General features: G+C 50.5%; 7 protein-coding genes and 1 non-coding gene across 8 annotated transcripts; 2 read left to right on the forward strand and 6 right to left on the reverse strand.

The window, feature by feature from the left end:
• Positions 1-253: 253 nt before the first annotated feature.
• Positions 254-4,390, reverse strand: J7337_007178 (uncharacterized protein; the record flags this gene model as incomplete). The annotated part of the gene is made up of 3 exons (XM_044824833.1): positions 254-916; positions 964-4,258; positions 4,311-4,390. The coding sequence occupies 3 exons, from the start codon at positions 4,388-4,390 to the stop codon at positions 254-256; spliced, it is 4,038 nt and encodes a 1,345-aa protein (XP_044680490.1).
• A 1,041-nt stretch (positions 4,391-5,431) lies between these two features.
• J7337_007179 (uncharacterized protein) lies at positions 5,432-6,419 on the reverse strand (the record flags this gene model as incomplete). The annotated part of the gene is made up of 2 exons (XM_044824834.1): positions 5,432-5,977; positions 6,036-6,419. The coding sequence occupies 2 exons, from the start codon at positions 6,417-6,419 to the stop codon at positions 5,432-5,434; spliced, it is 930 nt and encodes a 309-aa protein (XP_044680491.1).
• A 287-nt stretch (positions 6,420-6,706) lies between these two features.
• Positions 6,707-6,789, reverse strand: J7337_007180. Its single transcript has one exon. It is a non-coding gene; the product is annotated as a tRNA-Lys (tRNA).
• Positions 6,790-8,035: 1,246 nt separating this feature from the next.
• Positions 8,036-9,100, forward strand: J7337_007181 (uncharacterized protein; the record flags this gene model as incomplete). The annotated part of the gene is made up of 3 exons (XM_044824835.1): positions 8,036-8,710; positions 8,757-8,825; positions 8,873-9,100. 3 exons carry the CDS (start codon positions 8,036-8,038, stop codon positions 9,098-9,100), a joined length of 972 nt encoding a protein of 323 aa, XP_044680492.1.
• Positions 9,101-9,224: 124 nt separating this feature from the next.
• J7337_007182 (uncharacterized protein) lies at positions 9,225-10,157 on the reverse strand (the record flags this gene model as incomplete). Its single annotated transcript, XM_044824836.1, has 1 exon — positions 9,225-10,157. One exon carries the CDS (start codon positions 10,155-10,157, stop codon positions 9,225-9,227), a length of 933 nt encoding a protein of 310 aa, XP_044680493.1.
• A 1,808-nt stretch (positions 10,158-11,965) lies between these two features.
• Positions 11,966-13,156, reverse strand: J7337_007183 (uncharacterized protein; the record flags this gene model as incomplete). Its single annotated transcript, XM_044824837.1, has 1 exon — positions 11,966-13,156. The coding sequence occupies one exon, from the start codon at positions 13,154-13,156 to the stop codon at positions 11,966-11,968; it is 1,191 nt and encodes a 396-aa protein (XP_044680494.1).
• A 395-nt stretch (positions 13,157-13,551) lies between these two features.
• J7337_007184 (uncharacterized protein) lies at positions 13,552-14,871 on the reverse strand (the record flags this gene model as incomplete). The annotated part of the gene is made up of 1 exon (XM_044824838.1): positions 13,552-14,871. One exon carries the CDS (start codon positions 14,869-14,871, stop codon positions 13,552-13,554), a length of 1,320 nt encoding a protein of 439 aa, XP_044680495.1.
• Positions 14,872-16,003: 1,132 nt separating this feature from the next.
• J7337_007185 (uncharacterized protein) lies at positions 16,004-17,749 on the forward strand (the record flags this gene model as incomplete). The annotated part of the gene is made up of 1 exon (XM_044824839.1): positions 16,004-17,749. One exon carries the CDS (start codon positions 16,004-16,006, stop codon positions 17,747-17,749), a length of 1,746 nt encoding a protein of 581 aa, XP_044680496.1.
• Between the last annotated feature and the right edge of the window lie 4,614 nt (positions 17,750-22,363).

The raw sequence follows: 22,363 nt of genomic DNA on the forward strand, positions 1-22,363 counted from the left end.
GAATCAATACATCTTTATCTCAATTACTTGGGCAAACAAGGGTTATCCGACCATATCTGGCATGATGCCTTCCCATCCATCTAATTGCCTCTGAATTTAACCCATGTCCCAGCATCAACCATTACACCTCCCGTCCAAGAAAATTCGTTTCAAATTGTGACAATAATACAGAGCAAATCGCTCGACATGAATGCGCCATTTTTCAATACAAATAGAGTTCGTTGCATCATAACATTCTTCAGTTGGCAGATTCCTAAACCAGACTGTCTTCCAGACGCTTGAGCTCATGAGGTGTCCACTGGTAAACACCTTGTCGAAGAGCAGAGAGGACAGTCTCTCGCTTGACAAGCTGAGATGGGACGTTGGTACGACAAGAGGCAGCGATACAGCTGTTGTCAGTCCAGCCGACACGGAAGTCATCACCCCACCAAACACGGAGATTTTGAGAAACGCGCACGGTGATCAGAACCGATGAGAGGTCTGTATAGCCATCCAGATCAACACGGGTCAGCTCGTAGCCGCCCTCGGAAAATGTTGGACAAGCCGGTACTTGCTTGGTTTCCGACCAGGCGATGGACTCTTCGGTAGATGATGTTTCATTCCAGCGGTAGGCTGAGATCTCAAACTCGCACCACTTCTCGTCTCCATGGGCATCACATCCAAGGCTGGCTCCAAAGAGGTCGAATCGGAAGCAAGGGCTGGCGGCGTGGGGGCCTACACCAATCTGGGCGACGTCTCCTGAAATCGTGGATGTTGTGTTGGAGAGTGCCGGGGGAACAAACTCCACTAGTTGACCACCAGATGTAGGGATATATGGTTGAGATTGCCTAGAAGAAGGTGGTGCGATAAGGAAACCTCCTGAAAACCAGATGTTCTCGACAGGATTGAAGAGAGGCCCAGGTTTGGAGTTATCGAACTGAAAAATATTAGCAAAGATCTATGTATGAGTAGATGGCTACTTACATCAATGGTGGTATTGCCAATGCTTCCTCCTGTTGCACAGATGGAAGGAGAACTGGCTTTGGAAGTCGTTTCTGTGGCCGTGGGAGAAGTCACACTGGAGTCAGAGGCAGTGGTGTTAGACCATGACATGCCTTGACGGCGAAAGAAACGCTTTCGTGGAACAGTGACGGTTGCAAGAGTGGTGAGAGGGTAGTCAATCGTGTAAGAAGTGGTCTCATCCATGATGACATTGGTCCAGGTAGTGGTCTGTAGAGTGGCAGTGCCTGTAGAAAGAGGCCAGAGAGTGTTTTCGCTTGCAACGTGTCCGTACGCAGTCTGGGGAAGCTGGTTAGAAGAACCGTCACCTGATGGGTTACTGGTAAAAGGAGGCTGCTCTGCTCCATCTGAAAAGACGGGACCATTTGAAGTGTCAACAACAGAAGTAACAGTCCAAGTTAAAGTTCCAGTGGTTGTACCGGAAGCGGAAGTGCCCTGTGCATCGGCGCTAGCATCGGTGAGTATAATCGAAATGGAGTCTTCGGGCATTCCGTCATTGTAGCCGTTGAGAGTTGGGATACTGGTAGAAAGAGGGCCCTGGTCTCCTGTAGTGAGGACAGGCTCAGAGTTAGATGGGGGCGTAATGTCAGCAGAGGTTTCTTGTGGAAAATCAGCAGAAACACCAAGCGCAGAAGAGTCACTGAAGACAATGGTCTGCTCAGTTGGTGTTGGCTTTCCGTCAGGGCCAAGTACGACAGCAGTTGTGACCGTGGTGAGTGCTTGCGGAGAACCAAGAGATGAATCAGCTTGATCACCAGTAAGGCTTGTTCCAGCAGGATTTACAGTACCAGTGGGAACGACAAATGTCGAATCAACAACTGTTGGAAGGCCATCTGTTCCGATGATTGTGTAGGTAATGCAGGTGGTGAGGCCAGACACCTCATCATCATTTCCATCGGAGGGCAGAACCGGGGAGGAAGTCACTGGACCAGGATTCCCAGTGGGTAGGCCAGATGTCAGTGAGTCGGAGACAAAAGAAGGATTGCCAGGTGATTCGGATTGGGTGTTGGCTGATCCTGGGATAACCCAGGTTGAATCGACAATGGTTGGAAGACCATCGGGTCCAATGGTGGTGTAGCTGGTACAAGTGGTAATTCCTTCGCTTCCATCATCCGATCCAGAGGCATCCGAAGGTCCAGAGGAGGGTAGTTCAGGAGCTCCAGTGGTTTGCATGGATATGGCAGATGTAGCGCCGTTGGGTAGAGAACCCGAAGCCCACGAGGGTCCTGCGGTGCCAATGCTGATACCGGGGTCAGTTTTTGTCGGACCAGGGATGACCAAAGTCGTGCCCACGACTGTAGGAAGACCATCGGAACCAAAGATAGTGTAACTTGTGGAAGTGGTGATAGGGGTGGCGCCGCCCAAGTTGGATGTTTTAGAAACGGGTCCTGGAATATCATCTGGCCCGAAGGTTGACAGGCCGGAAATGGTCAAGAAGCCCCCTGAAGGGTCTGAGCCAGGTGCGCCAGATGGATGTCCAGAGTCAGAGTCAGATCCAGTTACAGGAACAGCCCAGGTGGATTGGACCACCGTGGGAAGCCCGTCAGTGCCAATGATGGTGTAGCTTGTGCATGTTGATGAGCCAGAGCCCCCAGACCCATCCTGAGGTAAGCCAGGCGCAGAAATTGGACCAGTGGGGATGCCACCCACATCAATTGGTATGCCAGAGAGCGAGGCTTGGGGAATGCCAGTTACGGGAAGCTGTGAGGAGTCTTCAAAGGTAGGTGTGCTGGAAGGGATAACCCATGTGGAGTCAATCACTGTAGGAAGACCGTCAGTGCCAGTGATGGTGAATGTTGCACACGTAGTGATTCCTCCTTCAGGTCCGCTGCCAGGAAGAGATTCAGCCTGAGAGTTGGAAGGACCCTGTGAGCCAGGGACACCAGCAGATACAGCAGAGGGTAGTGGAAATACTGTAGGAACTCCGCCTGGGAGGCCGGGATTGTTGCCACTCTGGGTGAGACCTGGGGTAGCTGAAGGCTGTTCTTGGCCGGGGCTAATATTGCTTCCGCTGCTGACAATAGTGGGTAGTCCGTCTTGGCCAGTAATGGTGATGAAGGAGGGAACAGGTTGGCCGGCATCATTTCCACCTGGGACGTTGGTGAACCATGGAGAGTTCTCGCCTTGACCTTGAGGACCAGCTTGAGTGGTCACGGGGAGACTGTCGCTCGCCTCTTGAGGAGGCATAGCAGAAGGGAATTGGGGCTGGCTTCCTGGTATACCACCATTGCTTGGAGAGCCAGGTGCCGGGAAAGGAGTGGGGGCAGCAGTGTTGCCGCCAGAAGTTCCAGGGAAACCCGCAGAGGAATCATCACCAGAAGCGCCATCAGAATACCCAGGTGCACCATTGGAACCAGGGATTTGGGAGAAGGATGGGGAGTTGGGGTTGTTTTGAGAGCTGTTCTCACCATCTGATCCAGAGCTGTCGCTAACGCCCGATTCAGACCCAGAGTTGGAGCCGGAGTTTGAGCTATTGGAATCATCACTAGGATCGTTGGCACCACCGATGCCGTTACCGTTGCCTGTGCCGTGACCATCTTCGGGGTCGCTACTATCACCAGATCCTGTACCATCATCTGACCCTGTACCAGAGCTTGAAGGGCTACCATCGGGACCCCAAATGTCGAGTGTCAACGTGGTGAAAGGAGGGACAGAAGATGCCGGCATCAGAGAAGTGAAATCCGCAGGCTTGGTAGGGAAGGGTGATGGGAACTCTGAGTCATCAGAACCCGAATCGTCAGGCCAAGGGAAATCTTGTCCGTCTTGAGTATCTGTGGGGTAGACAGTGATAACAACAGTCTTTGTGGAGCGGAGAGAACAGGTAAGGAGGTCAGAGGTACCGGCATTGGGAGAACCGGGTGATCCAGGGATGTTCTGGGGTGCATTGGTAGGAAAGCTGCCAGGAACGATAATTGAACCAGCACCAGGGATATTGGGAGAGGAATTGCCAGGAAGGTTTCCCGGAACACCACCAGGGACACCACCAGGGACACCACCAGGGACACCACCAGGGACACCACCGGGGACACCACCAGGGACACCACCGGGAATGCTGCCAGGAACACCACTAGGTCCATTAGGAGGGAGACCGTTAGAGCCACCGTCGGTAGAGCCGGGGCCGACGCTGCTGGGCAAGGAGCCAGGAACGTTTCCGGCAGCGCTGCTTGGGTACGAAGGGTTACCAGACCCGTCGGTGTTGCCAGGAATGGTGTTGCCAGAGCCACCAGGCGAGCTACCAACTGGGCTTCCGTTGGGGTTTCTGTTATCCAAGGTTAGCCGGGGACAAAGGTGAGCGGTGCGTTGTAACTTACCCGTAGTCAGTTGCCTGAGCGGCAGTATGACCCAAGAGACCAGTGGCCACAAGGACTCCGAGAGACGCGGCGATACGCATCTTGGATGGTCAACTTCAACGTGAAGAAAGTCGAACAGTTAAGGGGCGTGTACAAGGAGAAGAGAAGGTGTGGGATGATTGCTGTTGGTGGGCAAGTGTAAAATGCTTTGCCAGAAAAGCTGAGAAGAGAGAGCTTGAAGATGAATGCAACAGAAACGAGAGGACTGAGAAGATGCCTCTTCTCGAGCTGAGGAGGATTGAGGATGAAGGGAAAAGAAGATGAGGTGGGATGAAGAAGAGAAGAGGAAGTTTTGGGAGCGAGATCGAAAGGAGAAGGATATATACGGTGGGTGCCAGGGCGGAGGGGGACGAGGGTAGGAGTTCCTTCCTCCTGGAGCGGCAGAATGTTGGGGATGACGCGTTGGGGAGTTGCGCGAGCCAGAGGAAGTCACGACGAAGAGGAGGAAGGAGCGCGGGCACTGCGTGAGGCAGTTGCCAGCCGGCAGTTGTCTCCCTATTGGACCAGAGGACCAACCAAAGAGACAGGCGCATCAATCAATGTGAGAACGAAATCTAGACTTGCACTTGCATTCAGTAATTCAAAAATATCAGATTAGTCTCTATTGACATTACAAGATGTCCATCTCTTCAAGTTCCAAGATTGTGATATGATGTTTCATCGGCAACTTCAACTTCGAGCCCAGGAAATCCAATTCAAGTCACCACATGGGCTGTTGAGCGAGTCGAAAATCGGTAGCGAATGCTCCTTCCTGTTCCCCAACTGTTGGCAGCGTCCTGTACCTGGACGCCACGCATGATGGGACGATTTCTCGCGAGGCAAGCACTCGGGCAGCAGGCAGGCATGCAAGGTTTTGATACCTCAGTCATTGAGGATCCCAACCAGCCTTCCATTTTTGAGATACGGAGGTGCTTCCAGTGAAGGGAATGTACTAGATGTGGTCAGAATCCCAAATGAGAGAGGTTCATGCGCAGAATAAGAGTACACTGACATCGAGCTGAATTGTCAAACCTACCAATAGCAGTTCTGTGGATTAGATAATCAAAAAAACACTTGTATTATGGTAATTCATTATCCTTGGCTCATACAACATCATCCGAATAATCAGTGTAAGGGGGAGGTGCATCGGGGTGAGGATCCTCATGGGCATCGTCTTGGTATGCCCGACCATTCGCAGCAGTATTCTCAGCAGGGTCCCTACTCTCCTCCTCGATGCGAGCCGTCCACTGAGCTGCACCAGCTGTAGTTGTCAGGAGAAAGAAGAGCGACAAGACAGGGATGAGTTCAAGAATCATGGCGACTGTGCCGAACCAAACATACTCCCACGCGCGATCCCTCAATGCCTTCTTCTGCTCAGCCTTTGAGAAACCTTTGATTTGGAACCAGCGATAATGAGCAAGCTTGCCGAGTCGAGTTCCAGTGATGATGATAAACGCAGGCGTGCCAACGACTGGAACGAGGTTGAGCGGCAGGAAGACAATGAGCTCAACAATCTGGATGATGCTCCATGGCGTGTAGATGGCAGCAGTAGTGGGCTTTCCGAGCATCCTGACGGGGTTAGGTGCGTCCAAGAAGAGGATTCGCTGTGGTGCAACAAGGTCTTTATGTCCAAGCTTGATGAGAGCCGCCTACAATTGTCAGTCACTGAACTACAAACAGCAGCCGTTTCTCGGTCCCATTACTTACATCAAATACATCCACTCGGCATTCGTCAACGAAGAAGCCCTCGAACAGACCCTGGATGATGACCAATCCTTCGCCTAGTACCAATACCACGGCATTGACCCACGCGCCCCAGCCATGGAAGATCGCTAAGAAAGCATACTGGGGCAAGAAGGCAAACGTAAAGAGTAAAAGGTACACCAAGAAAGATATCAGAGATATTGGCAGGATCCTTCCAACCAGGAGTGGCCAGAACTCGCGGTTTTGAATGAAGAACCAGATGCCACGTAAAGGATACGACGCGGCAACGCCGGCCCTCTTGAGGTACAGCCACGGCCGATGGATTGGGCCTGTCCAAGGTCCTATATGAGGGTGATTTGGGTTCTGATACGAGCCGTTGGAGGGCATTTTGACGATCGATATGCAGTGATGGAGATTCTTCAAGGCATCACCAAGAGGGGCTTACAGTTTACATGTGGTGTTGCAGGCAACAATAACAGCGACTGTGACGTCAAAGAGCGGAAAATCTGGCTGAAGAGTGGGGCCGTGCAGTCCTCACTCAACCTCGACTGGTTCAATGGCGTTTCAGAACCTTCTGAAATCTCAGCAATGGGAGAACTGTGCAGCACAACTAACTTTACGGAAACTTGCAAAAAAGAAAGCCTCGCAAACGCTCGCAATCGAATTATAGGAACAGCCCGATGCGGGGGTCGAACCCGCAACCTTGAGATCGCGTACTCGTAAGAGTCTCACGCTCTACCGATTGAGCTAACCGGGCGTGGCTCTTATTGGTTGGGAGCCGTGGCCTCAGTCGCGTACTGGTGCTGTCGGAGTTGGAGAGATTCAGTCGCCGCTCGAGGAGTTTCTGAGGGAGACGTGAGAAAGCAGAGATGATGTTGATGCTTTCTAACCCTTTTCACAATAGCTTTGAGACTCGAGCGGGGTAATAGATGTACCGTCTTTGAGGCTGATAACTGTGACAGATTGGGTTAAACGACGTTTCTATCATTATCATCTCCTAACTTACGTGATTCTAATAACCAATGTGAGACACACCGGCCCTTGGTGATGTTGGTTGCTAATAGATCGACAGCATCATGAATCGCAAGATCGAATGCCAGTGCGGCGCAGTCCAAATCACAGCTTCGCGACCCCAGCCCCTCAGCGTCTACTGCTGTCATTGTATTGAATGTCAGAAACAATCGGCTTCTGCCTTCGGTACATCAGCCATCTTCCCAGCTGACGGTATGTGGCCTCTATCTAAAGATGTCATATCCAAGCTCGGAGTCTGGAAACGACCTACAGACGAGGGAAATACCCTGGAGTGCTACTTTTGCAAGACGTGCGGCGTGAGGGTCCTGCACCGTAGCGTCTTGCCAGACGGCCAAGGGAAGCCATATATTTCGGTGAAGGGGGGTTGCGTTGAGGGTTTGAGTTGGGAGAATGCGAAGCATATTTACACTCGAAGCGCTCGTGTTCCTGTGCCTGAAGGGGGTTATCAGACTGTACCTGAAGGACAGGATTAAACTTTGAGCATGGGAAGCAATCAAGCTTCAACGCAGACGTGAGAAGGATGGTTCTGGGTCTTGAGCATGTAGGACCAGACGAATATTTGAACAAGTTTGTAGAAATGATTATGATAATGATAATCTCGCGTATCTAATACGATGATAATACGGAGCAGGCGGGGTCATCGGAAATCCGGCCACTGTCGGAGGTGCCAAAACACCATAAAGCCGATCCCGTGAACCATCTCCGACCGAATTTGAGCATCATCGTGCCGGGACGTTACCTCGACTTGACCCTCAATATGACCATGTACTTTCCATGAGGCAAGCTAATATCAGAGTTTGACATCGACCTAAGCTTCAATGATAATGTCGATAAGCTTGAGTGAATGACAAATGCCATTTAGAAGCAATAGATAAAATGGATATATAAGTCCTCGCCGCCCTTCTCCTCAGCCCTGAGCTCAGCATCATTATCGTTGTCTAACAGCGTAAATACCAGGCTCATCATACAAAATGGCTGTCCGAACACAGCTTTTCCCTCCGTCCCCTACTTTCACAGAATCTTCCCTGCCGTCCTTGAGCTCCAGGGTGTATATCGTCACCGGTGCAACATCTGGTGTTGGTCTGGAACTGGCCAAGATTCTCTATTACCGCTCAGCGATCGTTTACATAGCTGCACGCAATTATTCCAAGATCACGTCGGCCATAAAAGAGGTGCAGTCAGCGTTTCCTGATTCAACAGGACGTCTTGAGTCGCTATGCGTTGACCTTTCCGACCTCGCAAGTATCAAGCCTGCAGCTCAGCGATTCCTCGCCAAAGAACCAAGACTCGATGGCCTAGTACTCAATGCTGGTGTCATGATGCCCCCGGAGGGTAGCAAGACCGAGCTGGGGCATGAGTTACAAATGGGAACGAATTGTTTGGGCGGATATCTACTGTCGCGGCTTCTCGAGGAGCTTCTGGTGAGGACAACGGTTGTAGCAGACGAGGGAACTGTTCGAGTTGTATGGCTTGCAAGTACTCTTCAGATGGGCACACCCAAGGGAGGTCTTGTCTGGGACGAGGTCAAGAAGGAGCCGAAAGTGGTCAAAGACCAGATGGAGAACTACATGATGAGCAAGGCCGGTAATCTTCTCTTGGCCCACGAGACTTCTCAGAGATTGGGATCGCAAGGAATTATATCAGTGGTGAGTTTGCCCACATGGGAGAGACAGTACAATGCTAACGAGGTAGGCTGTCAACCCAGGGTTCTTGAAGACGGAGCTTCAGCGTCATATGCCCGGACCTGTGTCTTTCATGATGGTAAGTCGATACACTACGTCTTGAGCAAATATGCTGACGATATGCAGGGCCTCATGTTTAAAGCGCCCAAGTATGGAGCTTACAGTGAGCTGTTCGGACTGCTGTCACCAGATATCACCGCTGAGAATAACGGAGCCTTGATCTACCCTTGGGGTCGTATCGGATGCATCCCAGACGACATCAAGGTGTCTTTAAAGAATGGACAAGAGGGGGGCACTGGCCTCTCAAAAGCTTTCGCTGACTGGTGTGAGAGAGAAACTCGTCAGTACAAGTAGTTGGTAGTTAAGTAAGAAGTATTGATTTGGTAGAGTGATTTCCATTTAGATCTAAATAGTCTCACACGGGTATCATGTCATAACTTATCCCAAACGCCGTTGTAAACAAAGAAATCATGGTCTACTAGAACTCATCCTTTTTCTCCCCTGTCCTTCGTTGCTTGCGACTGACCTGGTTTAGTCGTACGTCCACCACGACTGGCCTATGGTCCGAAATGAAAACCCCATCCTCATATCGCGAATTGACCACTGCAAAGGCCTTGAATTCGATACCGGTCGGGTCGTGCACGAAAATGTGATCGAGATACATGTCATCCCATGGCACCGTAGTAAATCCGGTGTAAGTGTACGACGAATGTCCATATCGCTTACTCTGCGGGACGAGGCTCTTCACGTCGTTCATGGTTTTGGCGAGATGCTTGTAAGCCGCACCACTGGGGGAGGAGTTGAGATCGCCGCCAATGAAGACAGGTATGGTCTCGCCGTCGTGTACAGACCAGTTCTCGGCGATATCAGTAATTAGTTTTGCCGAGTTAGCACGAGCCTTTTTCCCCTTATGGTCGAAATGCGTGCACATATAGACCATGCGATTACCTGTAGCGGCATGTTCAAAGCGCGCGACGGTGACAATCCTGGGGAATGCGGCGTCCCATCCCCTGGAACCAACTTTCTCAGGAGTGTCGCTCAGCCAGTATGTTTTCTTGTCTTCAATATTCCAAACAGAAGGACGATAGAAAATTGGGGAGAATTCATCACTTTGGCCGCCCCTGCGTCCGATACCATAGTAATCCCACTCGCTCCCCAGATCTTGTTGGATGTCTTGGATTTGCGGATACAATGCTTCTTGCATGCACACGATGGACTCCGGTCTCCCAGAGGTCTCGTAGTTGATTTGGGCTGTCAAGCGTGGACGACGAACGGGCCATCGTTCCTCGCCCCATTGGGGCTTGTTTGGTGCGAGGCGAATGTTGTAAGTGATGAGTCGAACATCAGTGCTTCGAGATAGAGGCGCTGCAGCCGCAAAAGCAGCGGAAAGAACGAGAAATGTAAACTTCATTTCAGTTTATTCCGATGTTTTGTGGGCGGTAGAGAGGGAAGACCGTACGAGGGCGTTTGATCCCCAGCGGCTTTATGATCGGGTTGCTTTTGGTATGGAAGTTTTGTGTAGATGCGGGTGACGCGGCTTTACAGTCGATGTTGTCACTGACAAATTTCGGCAGCAACAACCAACAAACTGTAGTCTGATGTTTACTGAGACTGATGCAGATTCCAGTTTCAACATATTGAATTGGGTCTTCGGGGGTAGCGGGACCTCTTGTAGGATACCGGCGGGAGGTTCGGGTTCACCCGCAAAGAATTCTATGACGATCACCAAGAACGAGCAGCCAGTGAAATCGATAGTGCCTGTATCCCGCTCGCAGCGTCGTACGTACGCAATGGGCGGGCCTCCGTGGCCCCATGGATATGTTAGTGGCGTACCTTCGTCAGGTCCAAGATAAGCTTGGTTGGTTGTAATTCTCGTGGCTTGGTATTGGCTGAATCATTGGTATTGGGTTGCATCCCCCACAGGCCGACCCGATCGACCCCTGTGTAGTTCTTGCACGAGGCACTTTATTAGGCTGTTGTTTGAACGTTTTGTAACTTGTTCACTGTAACTAGGTGGGTACCTTGGTTACTGACTTGTATTCGCTGCAACTCTAGCATCATGCGTTATCATACGTATCCTCCCAAGAGTTCCTTGTGGTGTGGTCATGCATGATTCTGTTGGTCCAGTCAACGATAACGGATAACACACATGGGCTTCGTCATTGTTGTCTCACGGGCTCCGCACCATGCCAAGAGCATAAGCTCACAAATGATTGATAATCTTTGAGCAACGGGCATATTCTCTTGTCCAGTGCAAGCAGCGAGCATCGGAGTTAACCAGTCCCTGGCAAAGGAGCCATCCGAGAAACTCGACGGTCCAATTGCAACTCATTTTGCATTTCTCATCCCAAGTTTGCCCCCAGCTATAGACAGAATAAAGTTTACGCTATAAAGAGGGGAAATATGTATGCATGAGTGTAGTTTCAAGCTCCATGAACGATCAAGATGGCTGGTACAAGCCTACAAGGTTATGCCAACCCAGAATTGATGATTCTTCAGTATGTGCGCCAAGAGACGGGTCGCAAGCAAGTAACGCACAGTTTGGCAGGGGATATGTCATGGCCGCGGCAATACAAGATAAACATGGGGGCATTGATGGCCATGCCGAGCTTCCCAAGGCAATGGCATCAGGTCACTAGACTTCAGGAACGTCGAGAACTAAGCCAAAGCTCAAGGCAATCAACAGCTCAAACAGGTGCAAGTTCTTTTGAACACGCGTCAGATCGTTAAATCGGACGGAGTTAAGACTTGCATGCAATCAGCACCTTCTTACCTCACCTCAGGCGACGATCCTTCGTAGGAGTGCATTGTTGGGCTAGCAAACAAACACCCACTTACCGATGCCTCTTAATCGTACTCGGCGTATGTAGACAAAAGCGCCAACAAGAGGTGCAGAATTCTCAAGAACACAAAGGTTCTTGTATGGTATGGAGCATGCTCATATGCTTTAAAGCCCCATAAGGTGGCTTAAACTTTCAATGAGCTTTTGACCCCTGTTTCTGTAACGCCTTTTGTGAAGAGGCGTCGAAGCTTTCAAGAGGGAATTGACCTTCAAACAACGTAACCTGGACACACACTATCGCAAACAGAGTGTTAGAACATATCTTCGTTGATCTTTCTCAACGATGCAGGTTGCGGTCCTCTATGAGAGGCGTGAACTAATCTTGGGCATACTCATAGCCCAACTTCAGTTGGGACTCAACCAGCCTCGCGATACCCTCATGCAGCAAGAGCTCTTGTAAAGGCCCGACTTTCGCCACCTTCAACAACCTTAGCCACGGGCGTAAGATACGCATCTTCATTCCCACTCTCTGCCTGCAGGTGCCGCACATATGCCTGTGCAACCTTGAGCCAGCTCTTCTTCTCAGCAGCGCTCGATCCGCTTCCCTGCCAGACCCAAATAGCTCTTCCACCATCATCAAGCAAGAAAACATCGTCGCTCTCTAGATCATCATGCAGTATGCGTTCGGCTTCCTTGACGAGACCGAACGACAGCTGTCCTGATGCGTCGCTCAGTCTAAATAGCTTCTTGGACGTTTTGTTAGCGGTGCGAGGAGTAAAGGGTTTCCTGCAGTGGAAACCTTCGCGGGGTGTTTCGTCATCGCCGCCAAGAAAATCGACAATTCGTCGCGAGCGGGACTCAGTCTGCGCAATAACTTCGACCTCTGGGTGTTTAGCGACAGTCATGTCGTGGACGATCTGAGCTGCCTTTGCCTTCTCCATTGGACTGCAATCCTTGCCCTGCCACACCCAGATCTTGTCGCCAACATCCAAAACAAAGACATCAGTGTCGTCTAGGCTTGTCCAGGTGGGCTCGACTTCGTGAACAACAACCCCGTTGGCGCCAGCAGCTGGGTTCTTAAACACACGCAGCAAGGTGAGCGTCTGCTTTGGTTCCTCTTCTTCTTCCACGTGTCTGAACCCAGACTCAACTCCGCCAGACCGGATTGAAATTCGTGGGAACAGTGCTAGAAAGTCGTCTGAAGGCGCCTCTTGAATCTCTCGGTGCTGGGTTGCCGAGCCTTTGAGGAACTCATCCAATTCGACAGTCTTGTACGCTGCGGTTCCCGCTTCATCCTGTGACGTGTGCTTTCCCAGCCAAAAGAAGATGTCGTGAACGAGCTTCTCGGTACCATCATTACTGCCAATCGGCTCCGAGAAGAGTACGATAAAGCTATCGCCATCACAGAACTGGCCGTACTTTTCCCTTGGCCAAGGAATGACCTCGAATTGCTCAATGCGCCAGATAAATAGCCCAGGCTCGATGCCAACTTTGCCATCATTCCAAGCTGGCTCCGTGAGCGCTGAATTGTACTTGACTTGATGGTCAATATCAGACCCGATCAGCTCCACGTTGCTATCCTTGATATCATATTCTTTTGGATGAACGAGACCTTGATTCGGTGCCATACTTGTTATGGCTTTTAGAGTGAATGGGTTGTAAGAATGTGTAGTAATACTGTAATGCAGGTCTTGTCCACAATGTTTTGAGGCCTTTGCAATTCTGAAACAAGCAAAGTCCCTCCCTTGGTACTAAGGTAAAGATGTTCTCTTTACGTGAGATTGCTCCAAGCGGGGAGAACATGTGCCCTGATTGGAGCTCACTTGGTAATTTGATGACTGATCAATGAGGCGCTGAATACGACCTGACGATCTTTTATTATTAGAACATGGATCAGATACAGGTTCGACTTGGTCCTGGTGAACCATATAGATTAATCCACATTCATTATCAGTACTATTATCCAAACAAGCTGAAGGCTTCGTGATGCCGTGGTCGCTCCTATGTTTTTGATCTGCCAAGCTTATCGAAGATTGTTTACTACACTTCCCACCATCACAGCCACCTCTCGGTCCCAATTTACTTCTGTCTTCGTTCTAGCCTTTGATCCCGTCAATGCGCTGTGTAACTGGGATCCCTTGACAACGGCCTGGCGGATTGCGTCTCCAACCGTGTTCTTGTTCGTTCGTAGGGTTCTAGCTACGACACCCCCACGATTCATGATATCCTGCACACGCGTAGCGAGACTGCTGGCCATGGTCCTCCAGAAGAATGAGGCCAGGCTTCCGGTCTCAAGATGGGCGAGAAGGAACTGTAGTAAGCTCGATTGGGTGGGCTGGCTTGAGGTGGGGAGAAGAGGGTGGGCTGGGGGCTTCGTAGTCTCGAGGACAGCCTCAAGGGAGACTACATTTTGACACTTGGCCATAACATCAGCCAAGGCCTTATCCAGCGTAGGTAGTTGGCCCAGAGAACGAGACAACGCCGTAATGCTTGCTTGTAGCGCCGATCGTATATAGGTTTCCAAAGACTGAAGCAGCAGCCTCGGAACCCACTTGTCGGGCTTAAACCCAGTGGTTGGTGATAGCAGGTAAAGTGCTGTCAACGCAGATGCTGTCCGTGCCTTGATCTCTTCAACTTGTGCAAAGGTCGAGGTTGACTGTACAGAGAATTCACGAATGGTGCGCTCCGCCCGCTCACGGACTGATCGATCGATAGGAGTTACGACTGTATCCTGTAAACTCTTGACGGCGTCCACACGGTTGAGTCCAAAGCCTTCTTCGCCGGGAGCCTTGCGATCAAGAACTTCCCATAGTGACAGAATTGTGTACGCACAGCGTACCAATGCCCGATGGTCCTCCTTGCCGCTTCCGCTGTCGAGCTCTGAATGCTGAACCTCAAGCTGTCGACCAAGCTGCAAACATCGTCCAACCGAGCGGCCGAGCTTCAGGGTCTCCCATAGCCGCAGAGCAACGAGCCGAACCTCGTCTGCCTCGGCATGTTTATCAATGACCTCCTTCTCAAGCTGGCGGTAACTGTCGTTCAAGCTCTGGATCTGGCCATCCAATTCACCAACGATGTTCTTGGATGCTTGTGTCTGTTCTTGAGTATAATTGAGCAATGGGACGGCCGAGCGGGTCGTCAAGACATCGATATGCGAGTCAATCTCTTGAGCATCGAAGAGAACACGAGATAGGGGGGTAGAGAGGTCGAGGGGTGTATCGTTAGGGTTATTGGTCGAAACAACGAGCGTATTCGCAAAGGAAGCGGGGGAGAAATCAGGGTCGAGGAAGGTCTCGTAGTCAATGTACGACGGTTCTTCATCGGCTATGATGTCTTCTGCCATGGTAAATATAGAGGGGTATGATCTCGCCGTAGGCTCGCGAGGTTACAACCGTTGACAGCTGGTGATGTAGGCGCAAGCTTTACAGTGTTCAATTGGCTCTTGGTGGGTGTTCTGGAAGCTTGCTGGCCTTTTCGGGCATCGCTTTCCCGCAGGTACGTACCCTTCACCTGACCATTCTGCATCTCAGGCACTTGAAGCAAGCTCTTTGGCTTGGCGGCTCTGGCGGAGCAGAATGGATCCATCTCATCGCCGCGGGGATTAAACGTGCCTACTAACCGTCCGTCGGTATGTACGTTGCAGTACAGTAGCAGCGGTATTAGCGGGATAATCCCCTGTGCTTGGCACAGCAACCAATGAACGCTTGAGCATGGAGCCTGCTACAGTGAGGTCATCACTGCATGGGTGCTAGAAGTGGATTGATTCTGATGCCGGGTAGTGAATGGCATGATGCAGGTGCTTTGAAGAGTTGAATAGCCTCAAGTTCTTGACGTCTTTTGGCTACTCAAGAAGGTTCAGTGTTTTCTTATCATCAATGCTGATCCTTCTCACCCTTCATCTCCATTTCCCGCGTATTCCGTGTCCCAATATCTCACTATGAGAGAATTTCGACATGCAAAAACGGACCGCTCGGCGTCTCCACCTCCACACCTCACCCTCGGAAATACGTACCCAGAAAAAAGATGGCTGCCATCCACTCAGCCGCGAGTCGTTTCTCCATCGCAACGGCATGCCCGGCATATCCCATTGCCATCCAATCCGCATCTAACCAGCGATATTTTGTTTTTCTTGACCACTTCCCTCCTCCTTCTCTCTTCTTTCTTCTTCATCTCGACGTCGTCGTATCTCTTGTCGGTTGAGATCTTCGTCGATTTGAGCCATGTCCTGATGCGTTCTGTTGCTGAATCGACTCTTTTCTATTAATTGACAACCCTTTCGATTCCTCAAGGGTGAATTGCCCATCTATACATAAGCAATTGCATCGCGACAACTACACGGCATCTGCTCAAGATTCGTCCCGACCTTGCGCTTGCGGTGTCCTCCTCAATACTCGAAACGACCGTGATACCCTTCAGAGCGCCTTGGCAGCCGAAATAACACGCACTCGCCTCAACCTCGACATCGATTGCCCAATATGAATGGCTTGCTCGAGGCCTTTGCCCATATCTCGGCTCGTGCCGTAAATGAATGGCCAGAGGGTGACAAGGGTAACAGCAGCGACACCATTCTCGGCGGCATCCACTTCAACCTCACCACCCTCAAATACTTCAACTACACATTCTACAGCAACAACACCATCTCCAATAACTCCAAATGCTACCTGACCTTTGCGCCCTATACTCCGGCTTACGTCTTCCCAAACGGTACATGGACTAATGCTACCAAGTGCTATTCCGCGATCGAGAACATCAAGACTCGTGGTTTTGTCGGAATTGGGTTCGCTGTTGCTTTTGGAATTGCTCTTGTTCTCAACCTTACTGTCCTGGCTAAACATGGAAAACTCTACGTGCCACGCGATTCGCGCTTTTATCCCATCGGTCGTCGCTGGCAATGGTACTGGGCCTTGTTCAGTGCCGCGGCGGCTCTTATCAGTCTCTTTGTCGGCATTGATATCGATCGGTACTATCTTCAGGAATTACCAATCACTGTCAATGTCTTCTTCTGGTACCTCCTCTGCATGGGCACAGTTGCTATGACTTGGGAAGCTGTTCGTCATTGGGGCTCCTGGCAGGAAAGGCAATATGTCGATCCTAATCCGTTTATCCTACGCGATGATGACCGACGTTCCAAGGTTGAGTTTTGGTTGCCGTTATGGTTTTACCTCTGGCTGTGGCTGAACTTTTTCATGGTTGTTCCCCGTAGCTGGAAATTCACCCAACTACAGCACTCGGAGGAGCAGACATTGGCCAAGGCGGTCCCTGGAGCAACTAATACTCGATTCAAGGTCGGCGCCTTCTGTCTCGTGGTAGCCTGGCTCACTATCGTCTTCTCCCTCCATCACTCGATCAAACATTATAAGCCCCGACACCGGGGTATCGTCAATCGCGCTGTTGGCTTTCTCCGATACATCCCTTTCCGCTTCTGGCTTATCATTCCTCTGTCAGCGGCTACCATCGCCTATCAAGCCTTCATCTCATGGGAGTTTGACTACTCCATTGTCAAGTACAACGGAAACATTCCGGTAATCTACTGCTGGGGCTTCCTGCCTACTCTGCTCATCCTTTACATTCAGTATCTCTACGGTTTCTTCAGCCCTAATGAGGACAAGAGTCTGATCCGTCAGAGACGAGAGCGTGGTGAGATGATCAACCGAGAACTTGGCATCGTCAATAAGCCTGCCTGGTGGCACCGTGTTAGGGGTGACCATCTCCTCAGCTTCAAGGACAAGCTTACTCGCAATGTTCATGAGATTGGGGGTGGTAGAGCCACCGGCCGACGTATTGAAGGAGATGCGGAACGAGACCTGCGTGAGGAGGCTTTGGCTGCTGCCAGAGATGAAGATATCGAGATGGGCCACATGCGTCGCCCTCTGGACGCTTCCAACAACCCACGCTCTGACCGGGCTGGCACTGCTTCTATTAGCTCCAATGCTTCGCGAACATTTGTCCAGCCGTACACTGGCAAGAATGAACGTCGCCGTCATGAGCGCAATATGGAAGCCGTAGCCGGTATTCTCTTCCCTAACAACCTCGCCGAGGACCGAGCTCGCCGTGAAGCACAACTTGGACTCGACGGCCCCCCTCCCCCTCCTTACATGGACGGACATGGCCGTGGTCGATCCTCCGGGCGTCCCGGATCTACCGGTCGCAGCAACAGCACCGAGACAAACAACTCCATTAATGCGCCTCCCCAGCAAATCAGGAGTATGTTGGATATTTAAGAGATGACGCGTCATGATGCTGGGAGCATTGATACTTATGTGAGAAGTTTGGGATTATTACTTCGCCCTACAATTAGTCTTGTTGGGCCTGATGAAGCAAAAGAATCTATCTTGAATAGTTGGCTACGACTTTGTTGCGGTGTTTTTCATGGGATGTTCTGCTACACTCGCATTATACACCGATACTCTTAGATATGACTATGTACGAAAATCAATATGTTTTAATGATATACATTTCAGATATACGTTCTGGGTCCTCTTGAGCTGAGTGATGATGGGCAAGGATGTTGAAACCCGAACATAAAAAAGTTTCGTGTGAATACCCTGTGCCTGAGAGTACGACACCCATGCTATCATACTGAACTTGTCTCTGTAAACAATTTTTATGACAGTGAAAGGAAAATACACCTCTTTTGCTTATTACATTATTTAGACACTCCAAAAAGCCACGCTTCTGCCTGTGGTGTGTTTTACAGAAAGATATGTTAGCTATCAAAGTCCGTTACCCTGTAGAAACACCAACCAGACAAAAACCGCCTATCACTTTAGGATGTGAAAGAAGCTTAAGGCTTGCGATGAATAATCCAATTACCAAGTATCAGTAACAGCAGTGTACAAGAGTTACCGCATTGTATTTAAAAAGAAACCACCCCCACGCGGTAGCTAAAGGTCACTTCATGTCAACAGCGGGGCAGACCATGTCGAAGCATCAACAGTACGATTTGGCAACGACCTTGGGGATCGACACTAGAACCATCATGATGTCAGCTCTTACTATATCTGGAGTTCAGCAGCTTAGTATGCAGGATAATCACATGCGGGGATGTTCCCCAGCTTAAGGCGATAAGCTACTTGGCGTTGATCGCGGAGCCTCAAAGCCAGGTCTAGATGTGAGCCGTGAGAGCATATGAGGGGTGGCGCCCAGAGCTCATCGTTCAACACTTCGGGCTCCAACATAGAGACAAAGTCACGAGATGCGTAGAAGGAAAATCGCCTCCGCAGAGGTGCCCTAAAGAGACACGACAGCAAAGTCATACTTGTCTTGTGTAACAGTACAATTTATCATAACTCCCCGAATGGAGAAAGGGAGGGGCAGTCAGCACGAGCACACCAGTTTGAAGGCACCGAAGAGAACCGAGAAACTGATAAACGAAGACATTGGACGGGGGCACAGAACCGAGGAATGATGGGCCTTCAGACTTTGGCTACACCTCCGCGCAATATGCGAAAGGGATAGTTAGACTTCAAGGGTTGCACAGGAAGATCGTGAATCGGATCATGAGACTTTGACGTACATACGTACATGCAACCACGCACGCGAATGAGGATACCTGCATGAAAGGCCCTTGGGCGCATGCAGTCATGATGCGTAGCAGCCATGTCTTTTCGAGGACAAGTCGGGTTCAGAACCCGACCGTCAAGAGGAAGCCCAACCCACTAGCTGCATTCAGATCCAGGTTCAGCTTTACGATCGCAGGCCAATTGATCTGAGAATCGACTTTAAAGGTCAATCAGCTCATGAGGCTGAGGCGATGAGAGACATGTCGATGGAAGATCCACCAAAAGAAGTTAAGGCTTCCGAATTTTGGGTTTGAGATAAAAGAGCGGTGTAGGATCAAAGGTCCGAACGAGAGAGGTTAAAGACAAGACGAGACAAGTTCAGGACAAGACAGGTAATTGACAAATGCTGTGGGCCTCTATCGGGCAATAGTGTTAGCATGGCCACTAGCATGTGGCTTGGAAACAAAGACAATTCAAGACGACATGAAATTGAGGGTCCCTGTGGAAGGTGATGAGAGAATCAGAACTGTCAAAATTCCAGGACACGGCAAAACATTGAATAGCGAGGTTGGGAAGGATGGAGGGGCCAAGGCAAATTCGAGATATCTCGGCTGGCAACACATACTCGAAATCGAAGAACAGAGTGGATTTCGTTGCAGGTTCAGTCAAGTTGCAGTCCCTTGCTTCACCGGTCGCCCACCTCCCGACCCGTGAGCGATATTCCCCTGCTTCTGGAGGGAGTCGTCACATGGGTGTGGTCGGAATAAGCGGACGCGGGGCTCAACTGCGTATCCTCCCAAAAAGAGTCACCAAATGTCGTCAACGTCGAGTTGGTGTGCAAGCCAGCACATGGAGGTTAGGTCAAGGGTGCAAGTGTGACATCCTTTGGGACCATGTTACTCTGGTGGATAGGTCCATCGTCAACCTGCGCCGTGCCTTGCATTTGGTGGCATGGTTGGAGACCAGGCCAGAGGCTAGGATGAGGGCTCAGACAGTAGTCCAGGAACGATTAAGGTACCGTACATATCAAGTGAGATGATTTTTTTTTACACTGACTGATGAGAGGGATATCGAGAGTCACTGCGCTTCCCAGGCATGCGCATAGTATTCGATAATATGAAAGAGGCGCTTGTTTCCCAGCAACCAGCAGTTGGAAACGACTAAATGGCGGTAAGCTGGTCTGTGGCTCATCCATTCCTGAGGAGCAAGCTTCAGGCGAATCCCCATGTTCCATGCTATTTCGGGAAGAGAATGTCTCGTACTTGGTGCCTGGAAATAGTACTGGAGGTAAATCCATCCAGAAGCTCGAGGCTGGACAGACGTGCCAAACCTTCAGTATGGCTCGTCATGATATGTATGAGCCAGGCGGCATTGAGTTGAAGAAAGACCCTCAACGTTGATCCTCAACGCCATGTGGAGCTGTCAAGGCGACGAGGCGCAAACGGCGGCTGGTTTAGAGGCGGCTGGTTGCGTAGTTTTAGTGTATATGCAGGTCAATTCTCGCATCTCTATCGTGATCCTTGGCAATTACCGTCGACCGATGCGAGAAAACGGTATTAAGCGATGGGATAGAACTCAAGGGCGAGCGAGGTGTGCACCCGTCGGGTTGCCAGTCGAATTTTAGACTTACTCCAGGTACCCGAAAACACCGAGACAAGCAATACTCCCATTCAAGATCTGGCGGCGAAAGAGGACGACGAAGAAAAAGAGGCTGGAAGTCTAATGGTCACCGCCAGTTGGCTGGATTGCCACCAATAACCAAGGTGCCAATGGAGTTCGAGAACGGGCATCTCTTCAAACGCTGGTCCCAGAAGCTTTGCTAAAATGTCCGATTTCGAGTACTTGGCGTTGTGGACATGGTTATCATCCTTCTTTCTCAATAGTCAAACGAACAAAGAGGGCATGAGAGAAGTTCAAGGGATGCAGTAGTGCGTGCTGCAGCATGTGAGCCAATTAAAGGATGAAGACGGACAGACAGCGGCTGAAAGGGTTTCTCAGATCATCGGGATGTGTCGATAGCGTCCAAGGGAACCCTGAATCATGCAGGACAGTACATGCATATAGTGAGCTGCAGCAATGATCGTAAGCAGTCGAATCAAATGTGACCTGCCTAAATAATAACAATGTCGAGTTTGGTGGTGGATAGTGCTATAAGATGTTTCGTTTATTTTCCACCATCAAGGAAGTGCTCATCTTTTTTTGACTGGCGACATCCCACTCGCGATTATCTCTTATCGATACAGGGTCACAGGACGCACTGATGACGGGAAGGAGGGGGGACGTGCATGAGGGATAGACAGAGGGGGTGGGGTAGTTATCGTCTCTAGCTCTAGCTCCAGCTCTAAGGCACTGCAAGGAAGTGGAGGGGCAACGATGAGACGGGACCTAAGGAGGGGTCGAGTATTCGAGGCAGTGGAGGATAGGTAGGTGGCCCTGGGGAGTAAGAGACTGTTCACTGGTCCTGAGATCCGGAAGATATACCTGAACTTAAGGAACCTTAAGTCTTATCATCACTGAAGACAGGTCCTGAGGTTTTCTTTTTACGTCCTTTCAAGTCGTAGGTAATGTCTAGTACCTTATTATATTAGTGCTGTATGTACCTTACCTTTTACAAGGTATTTCCGTTTGAATGTAAAGGTTCTGTCTGTGCCTTCTATTGCTTCTTAGCGGCTCCATCCAAGGAGAGAGAGCCTGTAAATCACAGCTAAAATTGACAACTCAGATCAGAAGCACAGCAAAGGCTCGAAACTAAACGAGGGAACCTAACAACCACGGGGCTGGCCGCCTCGGAAAAAAGAGAGCCTTCGCAACTAGAAATCACACAGTATCCATCTCAAGGACCCTTCAAGGGACACGCCAATCAACCACCAAGAACTCTAGAAACCTTCTCTAAGAAGACGCCAAAAGTCAATTTCAACCAGCCGTCCCATCGCCGACGTTTTCCACGCCTTAAGACCACAGGAGATCGAGGCGAGAGAAACGAAGTCGACCATTGACCGTACGGTATTACGGGGTTCATGGATCATACAAGTTCTATGGCACAGCAGCGTGTTGTCGCTACAAGGAGAGTACGGGAAGATGCTAGCAAGATCACAAATCACCGTCCATCGGTGGACGACTAGAATCCTTCCATCCGTACATCAGGTGGGCAGCTTGTGAGCCTCGAATTGTAAATGCATTCCTTTCAAGCTGCAAGCGCAACGTCCAGCCAGAGCTTGCAGAAACGCAAAGGTGAGCCATGTTACTCCCCGCACGCCTTGGCTCTGCGTCGTGCGCCTCATTCATGCGAAGAATTGCGGTGCGAGACAGAACCTTGAACTCGCCGGACAGATT

This window comes from Fusarium musae, chromosome 5 (assembly GCF_019915245.1).
Source record: "Fusarium musae strain F31 chromosome 5, whole genome shotgun sequence".
In the NCBI taxonomy this organism is placed as follows: domain Eukaryota; kingdom Fungi; phylum Ascomycota; class Sordariomycetes; order Hypocreales; family Nectriaceae; genus Fusarium; species Fusarium musae.